Genomic DNA, 18,657 nt, shown 5'->3' with positions numbered 1-18,657 from the left:
GTTATAAAAGCCTTGAAGAGAGTTCATAAGTAAACAGTGAAACAATTTAGAATAGTATATATGAAGACAGATTGAAGGAATTAAGAATATTTAAACTTGAAAAGGGTACCTTCAGAAGTATCTCAGTGACATGCAAAATTGCAACCAGGTGTTTTCCGTTTCCTTTGCAGACAGACCAAAAGGAAGTAAATTTATACTATAGTAAAAGGAACAGCAGTTAGATGTGAAGCAGATCCACACAATGAAGCCAGTAAACACTGCAAGAGAAGGGATGTTCAGCTTCCTGGTTGTCTTCCTCAAATTCTCTGGTTATTATCACTGTCTGTTTCCTGTGGTTGAGATTTGACATCTCACGGCTTGAGTGCAGGCGTGTCCAGAGATCTCCCTCAGCCCAGTGACCTTTCCCAGTCTAATAGTGACTGTTATAGGCAAGATAGTAGCCGAATCACGGCAAACTCCCTACATTATCAGTGCAGCCAAGCTCTTTTGTTAATACGACTTTTAAAAACGGCAACTAGCCAATAAGGAATAAATACTCAAAAACTAAATTAGTCAGCTTCATTATTTTCTAAGAAGCAAAAGCTATAAACATCTCTCTTCTCTATTCATTTTTCAAGTGTATTAATCCTTTGATCTCTTTCTCCTGAAGTACTAGCTATTTCTATTTCCTAGTGATCTAAGCTTTTCCTGTTAAGACTCAGTCTTTCATATGATCAAATTGATTGGGAGAAAGAAAAAATTTTTTCGAGAAGTTATACAAGAAATGTATAGGTCGGCTTTTATCAAAATATGGAGCAAATTCCTTAAGATCTTGAATAAATGAAATTCCATATACAAATTCTGGGAAGTCCAGTCTTGTAGACTATCATAATAACATGTTCAGATATGTAGTGCTGAACTGTGTGTCAGGCATTGTTCTAAGTGGTTCACATTGAATCCTCATAACAGCCCTCTGAGGTAGGTCACTGTTTATGAGGAAACTGAGGCAGAGACAGTTTGTAAGTCATTTCTCTAAATCATCCAGTTAGGAGGAACTGAAGGGTTGATTCAGACTTAGGAAGGCTAACTCCAGAGTCCATCTCATAACCCCTGACTCCCTACTGCCTTTTACGTCTTTCATGGAGCCCAAGTATCTCTTGAACTGATAGTAAGGAAGACCAAGTTCTGGACAGTTGCAGGAGTCAGAGAGAGCCAGCAAGGTGGCTCCTGGCCCCACCCCCAGCCCCGCCAGCTCAGTCTTCTTTGCTCACTCACACTTTCCATCTCCACTCTCTGGAATCCCAGGCAGTTCCGGAGTGCACTATGCCTCTTTGTTTCTCTTAGCCCTTACAGGGGCCATGCTGTTGGCTTTCAGTTGTCTTCCTCTCAGAACTCCTGACCAGTGTGTGTTTATTCCTCGAAATCTGTTCAAGCATCCACTGCTTTGTGAAGCCTTTCCTAGTTTACGCAACTGGAACTCATGTTTCTACCTTTGGACACCCCCTATGTTGTCATGTACATGCCTCTCTCGCTGTAGTTCTCTTCATTCATTTGACAACTATTTACTGAGCCACTACTATGTGCCAAGTACTGTTCTAAATGGAAAAATCAGTCAGTCCAAACTTCTGAATTAATGAAGCTATCAAAGTTAAGGGGAAAAAAAGTAGGATTTTGAGCAGTGATTTGACATAATGTCTCTTTTAAAAGGGTCACTTTTAACAGAGTGGCTGCTGTTTTGACAATAGACTGGAGGTCCAACAGGTAGAAATAGGGAGACCAGAAGGCTATAGCATTAATCCACATTGAGAGGGGATGGTAGCTAGGGATAGAGTGGGAGTAGTAGAGATAATAAGAAATAGTTGAATTAAGGATATATATTGAATGTAGATTCTATAAGATTTGCTGATTTGGTATTGGATTGATTGGGGGTTGTGAGAGAAATAGAAGATAATTCTCAAGTTTTTTGTCTGAACAACTAGAAGAATGCAGTTGCATGACAACTGGGGTGGCAAAGATTGGAGGGAAAACAGGTTTGTGGGAAAAATAAAGAGTTCAGATTCAGACATGACAGAGATTCCCAGATGGACATGCAAATAGAGATCTTGAGGTAGCTGGGTAGATGAGTCTTGAGTTTAAAAGAGAAAGTGAGACTAAAGATGTGGGTTTTGGAGTCATCAGTACATAGTATGTATTTAAACAGGATTTGATGGGGTCACCTAGGGAGTGAGTGTCAATAAAGGAGGATCAAATACTGAAGCTATGGCACCCAGCATTTGATGAGAAAGTATGAAGAATCCTGCAAAGGAGACTGTAGGGGTCAGCTTGGTAGACGTAGAGGATCTTTTCATGCCTTTCTTAGAGCATGCAGTGTTCAAGGGCAGAGCTGTGGTTTATTTCTTTATAGTTCCTAATGTAGTTGTTGGTAAGTGTTAGTATATTGAAAGAAGGAATAGCTCTTAGCAGGAACACAAAGTGTGACTATAGAGATCTCTGGTGTGTGCTCAGTTGCTTCAGTCCTGTCCAGTTCTTTGTGATTCTATGGACTGTAGCCTGTCAGGCTCCTCTGTCCGTGGGATTCTCCAGGCAAGAATATTGGAGTGGGTTGCTGTGAGATCTCAGGAGAGGGTAGTATTCAGAATGGAAAGCAGGTCCAGTAAAGCTTTCAAAGCCCCACCCAAATGGGTAGGTTTAGAAGCAGGACCTCATTTCCAAAGAGGAGATTAGCAACAATAAGGGCCCTGCCCTAAAAAAGCCTGGAGAACTGAGCAAGTTCTCAGGTAAAAATTATAGAACCAGAGGTAAAATAGACAAAGGTAAAAAGTCAGAAGCCGAACTCAATAGGAGATAAAAACTTGGTCGTCATCTCCCAGAGTAATGGAAATAAAAGCAAAAATAAACAAATGGGACCTAATTAAACTTAAAAGCTTTTGCACAACAAAGGAACCTATAAGCAAGGTGAAAAGACAGCCTTCAGAATGGGAGAAAATAATAGCAAACAAAGCAACTGACAAAGAATTAATCTCAAAAATATACAAGCAGCTCCTGCAGCTCAATTCCAGAAAAATAAACGACCCAATCAAAAAATGGGCCAAAGAACTAAACAGACATTTCTCCAAAGAAGACATACAGATGGCTAACAAACACATGAAAATATGCTCAACATCACTCATTATCAGAGAAATGTAAATCAAAACCACCATGAGGTACCATCTCACACCAGTCAGAATGGCTGCTATCAAAAAGTCTACAAGCAATAAATGCTGGAGAGGGTGTGGAGAAAAGGGAACCCTCTTACACTGTTGGTAGGAGTGCAAACTAGTACAGCCACTATGGAGAACAGTGTGGAGATTCCTTAAAAAACTGGAACAAAACTGCCATATGACCCAGCAATCCCACTGCTGGGCATACACACTGAGGAAACCAGAATTGAAAGAGACACATGTGCCCCAATGTTCATCGCAGCACTGTTTACAATAGCCAGGACATGGAAGCAACCTAGATGTCCATCGGCAGACGAATGGATAAGGAAGCTGTGGTACATATACACAATGGAATATTACTCAGCCATTAAAAAGGATGCATTTGAATCAGTTTTAATGAGGTGGTTGAAACTGGAGCCTATTATACAGAGTGAAGTAAGTCAGAAAGAAAGACACCAATACACTATACTAACACATATATATGGGATTTAGAAAGATGGTAACGATTACCCTATATGCGAGACAGCAAAAGAGACACAGATATAAAGAACAGTCTTTTGGACTCTGTGGGAGAAGGCAAGGGTGGGATGATTTGAGAGAATAGCATTGAAACATGTATATTATCATTTGTGAAACACATCGCCATCCAGGTTCAAAGCATGAGACAGGGTGCTCAGGGCTGGTGCACTGGGATGACCCTGAGGAATGGGATGAGGAGGGAGGTGGGAGGGGGGTTCAGGATGGGGAATACATGTACACCCATGGCTGATTCATGTCAGTGTATAGCAAAAACCACTACAATATTGTAAAGTATTTAGCCTCCAATTAAAATAAATAAATTAATTTAAAAAAAACTTGATCTTAAGAGAAAAAAAAGGACATCTATTATAAATGAAACACAAGATGAGATGCTGCTAAGTTGCATCAGTCGTGTCCGACTCTGTGCGACCTCATAGACGGCAGCCCAGTGGGCTCCTCCGTCCCTGGGATTCTCTAGGCAAAAAAACTGGAGTGGGTTGAGCTAGGGTCAACCCTATCTTCATGCTCAGCCTCTTGAATACTTGATTGTAGAAGTCCCTACCTTTCTGTGTGACTGAGACCTTGCACTAAAACCAGTAAGAATCAGTACACTAAGAATCAGTCTTCCAAGGTTGAACTCAGGAAGTGAACTACCAAACCCCTGCTTTGTTATTTTTAACCTGTGTTCCCCATTTTATTATTTAAGAATCTTACTTACAGAGAGGTTGAGACACTTGCCTAAGCTCTGGAACTTTCGGTTTACAGCATTAATGAATTCTACTGTGAATTTCCAGATTGTTTAATAGGCGTAATTTACTGTGTTTAAATGGGAATGAATTTCACAGAATTAATTTCTGGAATTTCCCCCTATAATTATAGAAATTTTGCAACAACTCCTGTATTCTTGGGCCTCCCTGATGGTTCAGCAGGTAAAAAATCCACCTGCAAAGCAGGAGATGCAGCAGAGACGGGTTCAATCCCTGAATCAGGAAGATCTCCTGGAGGAGGAAAGTGGCAAGCCACTCCATATCCTTACCTAGAAAACCCCACGGACAGAGGAGCCTGGTGGGCTATAGTCCATGGGGTTGCAAAGAGTTGGGCTCGCCTGAGCGACTGACACACTCACTGTATTCCTATTGCTCAGTGTCCTTTATTAATTAGGCCCCTTTGTTTTGTTATAGCTCTTACTTTTAACTTGCTTTTTTGTTGTTGTTTTGTCATTCAGTAGATCTTCAGACCAAACTAACTGAACTAATTCTACTATTTTTTCCTAAATGGAGACATCTCCTCCTCACCATGGCAGGTCGATCTGTGATTTTTTGTGTGATTCCTTGACATGAGGCCAAGATTTCTTGGAAAAGAACCTCCAGGATAAGTGATTCAACTATCTGCCTCCTTTAGATAGATACCTTTCTTTTGGTCAACTCTTAATAAAGGAAAAAGCTCCCCATCCATTTTGTAGCTTAGCATAATTGTGAATGACCTGAATTATATGCTAGAGCAATCAAATGACTATACTTCATGGTACCTGAAGTCCTCAGTATTTGTTCCATGGTCGCTAATTTCTAACAAAAAATGATTTGCTACATAAATCATAGTGCTTAATTGAAATTATACTGGAAGCTCATTTACTTTTTGCTTTCTAAAAAAGTAGATAATTATTATGGCTCATGGGTCAGAGGTTGTAGATTTTACATATCCCTGATGTATGAATGGATAAGTAGAAAACGGAAAATTGTACTCTAAATTATTAAGGTTGCTGTGCAAAAAATGCTTGACAGGAAACATCATAAAGCTGTAGAAAATAGGACCTTTGCCAACTTCTGTTAGTATTCAAGGAAAATCAGTGCTCATCAGAATATTTTGTTACATTTAACAATCTGTCATTTCTGTTTTGTTTTGTAAACATTTTTAGTTTCAAGATTAAGTTTTCATATTGCAGTAAAAAATTACTGCTATTTTCAAGAGCATGTGTATTGTCTCTTCTAGTAAGGAATGTGATTTCTGGTCAAGCGGGTAATATGTATTTATGTTAAAATTTGGGGCACATTTGTAATTGATGAGCAAATGTTGACTTTCATTGGAATTTTTAAAGGAAATGATATAGCTTGTTTTCTCTGAAATCTTTTCTATTACTAGTTCCACAAAATTAACTTGCTAAATTGAAATTTTGTTGCTTAATTTTTCATTATGTGCTGTTCTCTTTTCACCATTAATCTGCCAAATTTTATTACTTTAACATTTTTCTGTTGGCATTTTTATTATGCTGAACTGAGTTTATTGTATTTCCTATAGATTCAAAAATAGACAGTTGTATATAGTTTCCTGTAAAATAGAATACCACCTGTATATAAATATGTACACATATATACATGGACATAAATCACTGAAGACATTTGTGAAATTGGATAAGTAACCTATTTTCAACAATTTTCAAAGTGGCCACTTTATATTTTTTTCTGCTGACAAAAGATGGGGCATATAGATTAGCCTGCAATGGATCCTAATGTTTATATTTTTATTAATCGTTTTATCAGATATGCATCATATCTCTCCTTTATTTCTGCATTCATTGAAATAAAAGGTCAGACTTTTCCATTTTAAAATTCACCCATGCAAAAGACTGAGTTTTCAGTGCATTGTTTTCTATATATTATGTTTTAATTTATATTATATAGAATTATGTTTATATTTTATAAAGAATGTAGTATGCTTTGTAGAATTTGTCATACATTTATTTTTAAATACATAAAACTTAATTTATCTTGATATTTTGAGCACATGAGTTTGTTTGCATAGTTCAAGTAAAATCTGGTGTATTGATTTACTCATTGTAGAAGCATCAACCTTCTATTCTTAGTGGATTATTACCTACATTAATGTACTTGAAAGGACCATTCATTAGAGAATTGAATATGTTCCAGTTTTTATAACATATGATTGGTATTAATAGATTCCAGAGAGATTATTTAACATCTTCATTTATTTGACCACAAGTTCTAAAAAAGCTATACTGAGCTCCATATCAGTGTTACATTTTTAAAGATGTATTAGTTGCTTCTATTTCTACCATCATCTTCAGCTAGATTCCATACCTCTTAATTAAATAATACTACAGTGCAGTGCACAATATTTTCATTGACATTTAATATCACTGTTTGACTAAGAACTTTCCACATGTGACCTTTAGAAACATTTTAAATGATATGAAATAGCTATAAGCAGACTCTAAGGCATCTTAAGATGTGTTTGTTAGAGGCATTGTGCTATGATTCCCACACTTGGCTGCATATTATAATCACCTGACCCCCACCCAGACCAATAAAATTAGACCTGGGAATGTTAGGAAAGCTCCCCAGGTGATTCTAATGAGTAGTTGTCTTGCTAACTTTAAGTAATGCTCTGTTCTTGGTCTGAATTCATATTAGAGACTCTTGGCAAGTTCTTAAAAATACAAGTGACCAGGCTCTAACCTGGAGAAATTGTTATCTGAGGTGGAACTCCTGCATCTGTGTGTCATAAAAGCAGCACAGGTGATTCTAATGAAAATCCTGGTTTGAGAACCACTCATCTAATGACCGGAGAAGGCAATGGCACCCCACCCCAGTATTCTTGCCTGGAAAATCCCATGGACGGAGGAGCCTAGTAAGCTACAGTCCATGGGGTCGCTAAGAGTCGGACATGACTGAAGCGACTTAGCAGCAGCAGCAGCATCTAATGACAAAAGAACTGCATCAGAAGGAAACTTAACCATGCCAGTTCTAATTCTGTGAATTAAGATAAATCACCTAATGTATTTGAGGTTCCTTTATAAAATGGAGGTATTACCATTAGCTTATATAGCACCAGATATTGTTCCAGTTGAATGAAACAGTGTACTCAGAAGTTCTTTGTGATGAAGCCTCAATGAGATGGTAGCAATGAGAGCTTACCATGTAGTGGCTTCTGTAAAGTGGTGCATATAGTGTATTTCTAAGTCCTGTGTGGTTTTTGGCAGAAAGAAGCTACATCTGTCTCTGAGGCAGAAAGAAATTTGGGCTCCTTGGCTATCTCCAGGGTATATTACCCTGGTTTTTAAAGTTTGCCCTACATTTTTTATTCAGACCAGGCTGCTAGTGGCTCTAGGTGGTAGGGGACCAGCAGTGGAGAGGAAGATGGAGCTGCACCATCTAGAGATTTGAAAACATTTGTGAACTCCTGTAATTAGTAACATTCTTCTTATACCTCCACAGAGACATGGTGGGCAACAGTGGAGTTGTTTGCTTGATTTAACTTCTCATACTGTTTTTCAGTGCTTTCCCTTTCCTCCTGTATCTCTTCCACCTCTACTGTCCCTAGTGTTATCACCAACATTTACCCATATACTGAGTGAGGACAGGAGAAAGAGAAAGGGTCTCCAAAGATGAATACACTCATAATGGTTTCCCACCATGACACAAACCTCAGGTCTTCAGCTGTGGAGGGGTAAGAGTCACCTATGCAGGGCATTCCCTGGTGTGTTAGTCTAGATGCAACTTATCACTGGATTCATCAATCAGGCAAAATTACATGCAATTTCTTGAGGCTTGTAAATCCTCTCCACTGTATATTGGACTGAAAATTCTTATTTTTTTTCATTTTTTGGCATGATTCTGCTTTGGGATTACTTAAAATATCAGTTCCTACTTATCTCTGAAGACAGTGATTACTGTGTGATTGGTTTTGTTTTCCTGATGCACTATACTGTAGTTTTCAGATTTGTAAAGAGGTGGTGAAGCTTCTGGGACAAAAAAGGATGAACAGTAACATTCTATAATTTAGTGTTAACTATCCAAGAGCTTACTTTTTTAATATTTAAGAAGGAAATGAGTGTAACATGTTTATCTCTTCAAATAACCTGAAAAGGAGGCTCAGCAACCAAAAAAAAAAAAAAAATGTAGTTAATGTCAAGACATTGTAGGAAGAAATTAGTTTGAAGAACATTTCATGAATTTTAATTCTCATCAAAGATTTTTCCTTGATCCTGACAATCCTATTTATGTCATCCATTTATTCAACTAATTCTGAGTACCCGCTCTGTTCCAGGTAGGGTCCTAAGTGATGGAAATATACCAGTAAAGAAAGGCAGGTTCCTACCTTCGTGTAACTTACAGGGAAATTGAGACTGGTGAATGAGTGGTTACCCATCAGTAGACTGAATGCTGTGCTGTGGAGAGCATAGGTGTTTTGAAAGGGGTCTATTGAGGGGTGCCTAACCCACCAATGGAAAGCCAAAAAGCCTCCCAGAGGAATTAGCATCTAATCCCAGACCCAAACAAGGAGAACAGTCATTAAGAGAAGATGGAAGAATGTTCCAGGTAGAGAAAAACACCATACAGTAAAGTCTAGGGGTTCAGGGCATGGTCTAATATGGGAGAATATCTCAAAAACCTATTTTTCATCTCCCCACAGCTGTTAGATTACTAAGGAGGGTGGGATATAGGGGGAGTTGGGTACCACCAGTGAAACCCCTACAAGCAGCAGGGGTCAGAATGCCATTCTCTCCTGACATGGTAGGTGATGCTGTAGCAGCCCGTGAGAGTCTTATCAAAGAGGACCTTACAGTCTGCCAGTAGGTCTAAATCTTCTTAGTGGGATTACCTAGATTAGCACAGTAAAGGGAAACACCCGTTTTTCCCTCCTGTTATAGGGAAAAATCTCAGTTAAGTGTATCTCCTATGTTTCTTCTCTGTGTGTTTCCTTTGCTCGCACACTCCTAACACACTCATATGGAACACTTCTGACACTTTTAGTCTCCCGATGTGTGGCTGTTTTTTCCCACACCAAGCGATTCCCTGCAACACCACCTGGGTGTCCCACAATTTACCTCAGTTCCAACACCATCTACCTGGATATAGTGTCAGGTCCCACAGGTTAAAGTCTTCCTCCCCCAACACTGTGCTCACACCCTACCTCACATTCCAGGTGCAAGGAGTAGCTCCCCCAGGTCACCAACAATTCTGTCCATTTTGGCTAGACATCAGAGGCTCCCTTGACCCCCTTCTCAAGTTCAGTTAATTTGCTAGAGGGGCTCACAGAACTCAGGGACACATTTACTTACCCTTGCCAGTTTATTGAAGAGTATGATAAAGGATACAAATACCAGCCAGTTGAAAAGATGCATAAGACAAGGTCTGAGGGCGTCCTGAGCACAGTGTCCCCATGGAGTTGGGGTGCATTACTCTCCCAGAGCGGATGTGTTCTTCCACCTAGGAGCTTTCCAAATCCCATACTACTTGGATTTTGATGGAGGCTTCATAACACAGACTTAATTGATCATTAACTTTATTTTCAACCCTTCTCCCTACTCAGGAGGGTGTGAAGTAGACCCGGAAATTGCAAGCTCCAATCTTGGCCTGGTCTTTCAGTGACCAGCTCTCATCCAGGAGCCATCCAGGAATCCACCCACCAGTTGCTTCACTAGAACAAAAGACACTTGTATCACTCAGGAAATTACAGAGGTTTCAAGAGCCCTGTGTCAGGAACTGGGGTCAAAGACCAAGTAGGAGAGCAGAGATGCTCCCAGTGTTCTTATCACTTTGGAAATTACAAGGGTTTCTGGAGCTCTGTGCCAGAGGCCAATATGTATTTTCTATTGTCTCACAAGCATATATTTAATGCCACTCAAGTTGATATATTAATATATACCTTTAGTAATAAACTGATACACTCTCACCTATCTCTTAGTTACTGGTCTTCTGGAACCATGTTTAGTCTGAAGATGCATAATTAAAATATCTCCATTGTTAATTCAGCTAACTTTTAAAATATCTTCTCACTTTAAATTGATAGCTTCAGATTTGAGGAAAGTGTATAGTGTACCATGGTCCTTTCAAACACTGTCTCTGCAGACAGACTGCCTGTCTTGAATCCTAGCTTCAACGATTTAAGTGTGATCTTGAGTGAATTAATGAACTTTCAGCAGTGTGTTTCAATTTCTACATCACTTATACGTCTACATCCCTCTCATCTCTTGTCTTTTTTTAGTTTAAAAGAAAGGTGAGGGTATAGGTACAAGAATTCTGATAGAATTCATATACTTTCTGGCTTCTGGGTGAGTTTGGCCAATGGAAATTAGCAGGAGATAGGAGGAAGGAAAGAATCAAGATCAGCTGGTAGTTAGGAATTGGTGAGGCTACTTTGTCCTTATGAAGGGCATCAGTAACACCCCTGCAGCATGGGATAGTTGACAGATAACTGTAGCTAGAAGACAACATAATCCAAGGCTCATCATGACTTAAGGGGATTTGAGGAGAACAAAGGGTGATTGCCAGAGTTCATTGCCAATAGGGCTTCTTTATAGAAACTACAACATGTTTTCCAGGCCATACCTCTCCTTTTTTTGCCCAGGGACAATGTTGTCTGTTCACATTTTTATCTCATATTCTTTTCCTATCCTTGGAAGAGGATAACTTATCCATCCTTGTAAACTTACAAATGCTAGTATATACTCAGCAGTTCTCAGAGTGCCTGCCACACAGATTTGATGAATACTTGTCAGAAAACTGTGATTTATTTCTCTTATTTTACATGCTTTGTTTTTGAAAGGTTTATTTATTTCAGATGTCACTAACTTCTAAGAGTTCTTCCCAGAGTCACGCATAATTAAGGACTCAGACTTTGTAGATATACCACTTTTCAGTCATTGTTGTTCAGTTGCTCAGTCATGTCTGACTCTTTGTGACCCCATGGACTGCAGCACACCAGGCTTCCTGGTCCTTCACTATCTCCCTAAGTTTGCTTAAACTCATGTCCATTGAATCCATGACGCCATCCAACCATCTCATCTTCTTGTGGTCCCCTACTCCTCCTGCCCTCGGTCTTTCCCAGCATCAGGGTCTTTTCCGTTGAGTCGGTTCTTCCCATCAGGTGGCCAAAGTACTGGAGCTTCACCTTCAGCATCAGTCCTTCCAATGAATATTCAGGGTTAATTTCCTTTAGGATTGACTGGTTTGATCTCCTTGCTGTCCAAGGGACTCTCAAGAGTCTTCTCCAGCACCAGTTTGAAAGCATCAATTCTTCGGCATTTAGCCTTACTTATGGTCCAACTCTCACGTCCATACATGACTGCTGAAAAAAACATAGATTTGACTACACAGATCTTGTTGGCAAAGTGATGACTCTGCTTTTCAGTATGCTGTCTAGGTTTCTCATAGCTTTTCCTCCAAGAAGCAACCATCTTTTAGTGTCATGGCTGCAGTCACCATCCACGCTGATTTTTGAGCCCAGGAAAATAGTCTGCCACTGTTTCCATTGTTTCCCCATCTATTTACCATGAAGTGATGGAACCAGATGCTATGATCTTAGTTGTTTGAATTTTGAGTTCACTGAAAAAACGAATCCCAAGGACTTCCCTGGTGGTCCAGTGGTTGAGAATCCACTGGATTCTGTCTTCTAATGTAGGGGACCCGGGTTCGATCCCTGGTCTGGGAATTAGGATCGTATGTGTGGCAGGGCAACTGAGCTTGCAGGCCAGAAGTAGAGAGAAGCCCATGTACCACAAGGAAAGATTGTGTATGCTGCAACTAAGACCTGAGGCAGCCAGAACTAAAGTAAATAAATAGAATATTAAAAACAAAAAGATCTAAGTTTGTATGCAAAGCTTCTATGAACGTCTCAGAAATATTTTTTTTTTTTGGTAAAGCTGCTCTGTTTTTCAGTGCTACAATCCTGCCCTCTAGCGGGCATCCAGAAACAAACCAAAAGCCAGAACATCGCATCATTTTACTTACTACTCCATCGAAGTCCATTATTTAGTCATTCTAAAAAATTGAACTTGTAAAGTACTTATAATACAAGAAGCACAGAATAAAGTAAAATACTTTTTTTGGCTAACACTTACAGTATTCTTGCTATAGGACCTATATTTAAAGACCAGCCAGTATTTACTTCTTTATATTTGTATGATAATTATCTGTCACTTTCTCTTTTCTGTGAGGAAAAAAAAAATTCAGTGCAAATCACAGAAGTAAGAAATTTATCAAAGAGAAGCCAAAGGGATTCTTTCTGGTTACCTGATGTTACAAACTACGCCAAATCTGAGTGACTTTAAAACAATGATTTTGGAGCAAGACATTATTGCTATTATGTAGCTTCCTGATAAAATGGGCTGACACAGCATTGATTCTGGGGTGTTTGTGCTAAGAATACATAATCTAAGTTTAATCATAAAGAAACATCAGACAGATCAAATTGAGGGGCATTCTACAAAGTAACTGGCCAGTACTCTTGATAAGAGTCAAGTTCATGAAAGATAAAGACCGAAAACTGTCCCAGAAGAAAAACTAAGGAGACATGACAACTAAATTCAATTTATGATCCAGGATTAGATCCTGGACCAGGAAAAAAATCATTAGTGGAACATTTAACAAAATTTGAATACAACTTTCTTGATTTTGGTTGTTGTTGTGTGGTTTTGTAAGATGCTAACATTTGATGAAGCTGGGTGAAGGGTGAGCAGAAACTTGACACTATTTTTGCAAATTTTTTCCAAGTTTGAAATTATCTCAAAGTAAAAGTTTTTTAAAAAGTTGAGGACATCTGTTTATTTTACTGACAATTTCATAACTCAAGAATTTGGGAAGACTTTATCTGTGTGCTTCATCTCTGATCCACATGGCATCAGCTGGGGCACCTGAGGCTGGAGGATTCACTTTCAAGATGACATCTTCACTCTCATATCTGACACCAGGGTGTTCCTTGGTCTCTTTCTGTGCATGGCATGTGTCCTGCATGCTCTTTCCTCTGTGTTCAGCCTCTTAGAGCATGGGAGTCTAAGTGTAATTGCACTTCTTAGTTGGTGACTGGCTTCCAAGAGGGCACTACAAGAAATAGGATATGGAAGCAATAAATCAGTGTCTTATGAGACCTGAGCCCAGAAAATTGGTGTATCTTCACTTCTACCATATTCTGTTGGTCAAAGCAGTAATACAGTCTTATCAGATTCAAGAGGAAGGGACCAAGACTCTGCCTCTCAATGGAAAAAGTGTCTGAGAATTATGACCACCTTTAATTCATAACAGATATTTCACCAAAATCTCACTGGCTTCGCGGTAGAGATGGAATTGGTGAAGAAAAGCGTGGACATTTTTTTGTCCAACATACATAAATTCTAACCCTGGCTTTACCATTTACTAATAGTGTGATGCTATGATCCTCAGTTTCCTTATCTCTAAAATTGTGGCGGTAACATAAATGCCCTAGAGTATTGAGAGAACTAGTGAAAACAATATATAAAATGTAAGATATGGCAGGCAATAGATATGCAAACCTAATAATAATTGCTAGCATTTATTGAATACTTAGCAAGTGCTCAGTTCATTCAATGTGCTTTCTAAATGCTGTCTCACTGAGTCCTTGCCCCTTCCTGGAGTGACGTGTCCCACATTGGATGGCTCAGAAAGAGCAGCACCCATTTTCTCCAGCTTCGGTTGTGTTTGTCCTTGAGTCTGCTCCATTTACCTGTCTGATCATTTTTCACTGCCTTGTTGCTTGGATCTCCATTTCCACATACTGTTTATTTCCCATTTATTTTGATCCCTAAGGACCCAAGTGCTGATGCACGTTTGGCACTTTTTTGACACTACCTTCTCAGCATTTGTTCTCAGTGCTGTCAGTGCAGTTCTTGACAGCTTCTCACACAATCTGTCAGCCCCCTCTGAGCCCACGATTGCCTGCTCATCAGACCCAAGACACTCGTGTCTTTGTTTCAGTGAGTGCTCTGCTGTCAGCCTTCCTTTATACAGGGTGGTGGGTGCCCAACTGTTGGCCTACCCAGGAACACGATGATCTGCACTTTGGAGCAATTATTTAATTTGAGGCAATTACTTGTAGGTGTTCTTTAAAGTGAAGATTTTTCCAGGCTGTGACTGAATTTTGATACAGCAGCTTCCCAGGCAGTTAAGGAACTACTTCATACCCAGAAGGTTGTCACTCAGTCTGTTGTCACTGGATAAAAGTGGTGACCCTTTATTTTCACAGCAAGCTGAGTTTCTATTACTTCACGTCCTACAAGCAGTCAGATGATTTTTGTGAGTGTTTTTAATATGGAGACAAATAATAAAATTTGGTTTTGATAGAGGTCATCTATTTATTAATCTTTCTCCTCCTTGCTCTCAATATACTTGCCTTTAAATGGGAAGAATCACTTTAATCCTTTAAGAATTAGAGGCCACATTAGATAATACTCAGCTAAGGGATTCATTCATTCATTCAGCCATCTTCTCTTAACGGTGGTTATGAGTATGACTTCTAGAGTTATACTGTATAGGTTAAAATCCATTTAAGAGCTGTATAACCTTGGGAAATGTAATTTGACTTCTCTAAATCTATGTTTTTTTGTGGGTAAAATGGAATTTCAGGTTGTTGTGGGACTAAGTAAGGACATGTTTATGGTGTAATTAATTTAAATCTTGACATGTAGGAAATAGTCAATGGATGCTGACTCATTTGTTATCTTGCCCTTGGAGTTAGACTTTGCATATAAGTGGTAAGTAGCACAACAGTGTACTTCATTGTTGGCTAGCAGGCTGAGGACCAAAGCTTACACTGACATTGTCATCTTAAAAGAAACCTATTTGTGCTGCCTGAATGCTGGCCTATTATGGAGGTTAGTATAATTTAATGATACCTCTAATTATATTCCTAAACGGGAATAAGTCTTATCTAAAAGAGAAAAATAGATAATTTAAAATATCTGACTAAAATTTCCTTTTTCATTCTATTAGGAAATCAGGATACATTTTGTAGTGAAATAAAGAACTTGGCAGAACAGCATGTTTTTTCTAATTTCCAGCAATCTAGAGGTCTGAAAATATTGTACCTTTGTATAGTGTGGCCACACTATTCTACTTTAGTTTAAAGCTTATAAAGTCTTTACTTTTCTTCATTTTTTATAATAACGTCTAGGGTTTCATATAAGCAGGTATATTATGAACTTATTTAAAGAATTTATTTGTATAAAATTTTCTAATAAATGAAAGTTACCTCTTTAGCTGTCCAGACTTAAAAAGCTACTTTTTATTTAAAACACAGACTATGCTTTCTTCTTAAGCACAGTGTTTCAAATACAATATAAGCATTCATTAATATTTCTGGGATTATCACAGTAAACTAATGTTAGCTATTGAAGGGCTATTGATGTCATTGGATGAGCCCAGATAGCTATACATTTTTTTTAAAGTTTACTTTCTATCAAGTATAATATTTTGATTCTGGTAACTGTCTCTATAGGCTATGTCTCTAATCCCATCTAGCACATACTTTGTCTTTTAGCTTATTACTTCTGATAATCTATAAACAATAAAATCATGTTGTTAGTTGCTTCAGTTGTACTGACTCTTTGGGACCCCATGGACCATAGCCTGCCAGGCTCCTCTGTCCATGGAATTCTTCAGCAAGAATACTGGGGCGGATTGCCATTTCCTTCTCCAGGGGATCTTCTTGACCCAGGGATCAAACCCAGGTCTCCTACATTGCAGGCAGATTATTTACTAATTCTAAGTGTAAGTGAAATTAAAATTTGAATAAATTTTTTTCTTGCTATTAGCAAGAGCTGTTTTGGTTATTTACAGATTCTTTCTTTCCCTAAATTCTTCTTTGTGTGTTCCATAGCTCAGTTTTCCAATAGTTTGAGATCACTGAAGAAAATGTTTCTTCCTATTATTTGATGGTGACTCTACAAATTGGTCTAGTTGGGTCCATATGGAAAAGAATAAATCCCAGAAAACTTGGAGATACCTCGTATAGTTTAATCATTTGGTCATCAAATAAGCACTTATATATATTACACCAACACTGTGAGGTGAAAATGCCATTAAACTACTTATTTGGGAGGCTTTGGAGAATGATCCTAGCCTGCAACTACTAAATGCATATATAACTTAGGTAATCAAGTTCATACTCTGAAAAATGAGAATCATAATACAGGTTGCTATATGGATCCCTAGATTTCACTCTTTCTGTAAAAGCATGGAGGTGGAGAAATGTTTGTCGGGGAGGTCAAGAGCATAGCAGAGTTGGCTGAACATGAAGTGGAGTACTCTGAAGGGGTCTGGGAAGGAGATGGAAGGGTGAGAGACGGACTTAGGAGGAAGGCCAGAGCTTTATGGGGATTAGAGAACTAGAGACGAGGTGCTTACATAGTAACAGTGATTGAAAAAAAAATCAAGAATCAGAGACACCGTGGATTTGGTCTTCATGGCAGGTTGATCAGAACAGCACTCAGGTTGTGAGGTTTGATTATGCCTGGTGGTTGTGGTGTGGGGGTGGAGGAAATGTGGAGCAGGGCCTACAAGTAGGCAGCAGCTAGCGGGCGAGGATCCAAATTTAGATTAGGAAAGCAAATTCCGCTTAATTGTAACCCAAGTAATTGATTGTTATTATTATTATAATAGTAGTATCTCTCTCTTTTTTCTAAGTTGATCAAAACTAGTCTAGAATCATTGCTTGGTGTGGTAATGAACTCTTTGTCAATTTCATTTTGTCTCCTGGCCTGATTATGCTTTTTACTGCTTTGGTTTCTTAAAGAATTAACTCAGTACACTCAAAACTTCCAACCAAATATTTTGTGTTTATCATTCATCTCTTCTGCCATTACATCACATGTTTGGTAGTTGAATGTAAGAGGTTCGCATATTGTAACAGGAATGTACTCTAATTACCTAGTCCTAATCCTTGCTTCTGATTTTGGAGACAGTAAAAGGATGGTTCATTAGGAATTCTTTCCATAGCACATCTAGTACAACTCCATGTCCAAAAGGTATGTTAGATTATACTTGTGACCAAACTGAAGAGGGCATACCACATAGACCCTGAACTTATGGGAGATATCAGCTCAAATTTGAAAGGTCTTTTTTCTCATGAATGATAACTTGCATGGCAAAGAAGCAGCGTGTCCTGTGGCAGTTTTGTTTCTGCCTCTGTCATCTTGAGCATTTAAGATTCTTTTCTCTTGTTTTTTATATCTTAACATCTCATCAGAATCAAAATTCAGCTCCAGTATGGCTTCTTAGAAAGCTATTTAATTTTTTTATCCCTGAAGAAATGTTGCTCTGGTTTTTAGGAAGAAAAAGACAAGGAAGTCTAGCACATAGCCACTAATTACAACCTCTAGTTGTACCAATACTTCTTGAAAACAAACACTAAAACAACAAAACAATTAGAATGGTAGGCGGTGGAAATCCCGTGTGATGCTTACAGCTCCCCTCATATAATCTGCCTAGTTACCAGCAACACCTTTTGTTCTGTTTTGTTTTCCACGGGCAGTGTAACCATATAACACAGATAGGACTTAGGAATTTCACTTAATAATTTTAGACGTCATTGTCACTGCCATTTTGATCAAGGAACTTGACTTTTGCCGGCCTTGAACCAGAAATAGACTGAAGAAAAGTAATTTACTGTAAAAGCAATAATTTTATGTGAGCATCAATTAAATAGGACGGACCTAAAATTTATAATAAGCCTCTCAGAGAAGAAAAATATCTTTTAAAAAATCTCATCATTTAATTATTATTGTATGTGGAGATGAAAACAGTCAGATTTTATTAATGATATGTGGATGTCTTGGGAAAATACTTAATAAAATAGTGATAGATGTGACAGTATTGATTTTGACTCTCTTTTTCTGTTTCAGGGTTTGAACATAATCTTTCATGTAGCCTTGGCTCTCCTAAAGGTAAGTCCGTTTTTATGTTTAACCAAACTGTCTTATCTCTCTGCCCTTGGAACTGAGCATCATTCAATTTACAACCTTTGACTCATTCTAGATTCTTGAACACAAAAAACGACTTCTCTGAGGAACTCTGCTCTTCTCTCCTCCCATCTTTTGTTGTTGTGTATTTCAAGTTTGATTTTCTTATAATCCATTTAATCTTGCTATCATAACACTCTTTCCAGTAACATATAAAAATATTTCCATTCATTCGAGTTGGATGATATG

General features: G+C 38.5%; 1 protein-coding gene across 12 annotated transcripts in view; it reads left to right on the top strand.

Annotated features, from left to right (window-relative positions):
* Positions 1 to 18,657, top strand: part of RABGAP1L (RAB GTPase activating protein 1 like) — a 652,518-nt gene that overhangs the window by 460,554 nt on the left and 173,307 nt on the right. For all 12 annotated transcript variants that reach the window (XM_081493701.1, XM_081493699.1, XM_081493697.1 and 9 more), the window contains one exon: positions 18,352 to 18,393. In XM_081493701.1, the coding sequence (XP_081349827.1) occupies positions 18,352 to 18,393 (42 nt within the window). The remainder of the gene's footprint in view (positions 1 to 18,351; positions 18,394 to 18,657) is intronic.

Source organism: Giraffa tippelskirchi, chromosome 5, assembly GCF_054371585.1.
Source record: "Giraffa tippelskirchi isolate mGirTip1 chromosome 5, T2T-mGirTip1v1.2.pri, whole genome shotgun sequence".
Lineage (NCBI taxonomy): Eukaryota > Metazoa > Chordata > Mammalia > Artiodactyla > Giraffidae > Giraffa > Giraffa tippelskirchi.
Note: the sequence above shows the minus strand (reverse complement) of the source record. Positions and strands in the feature narration are given on the sequence as shown.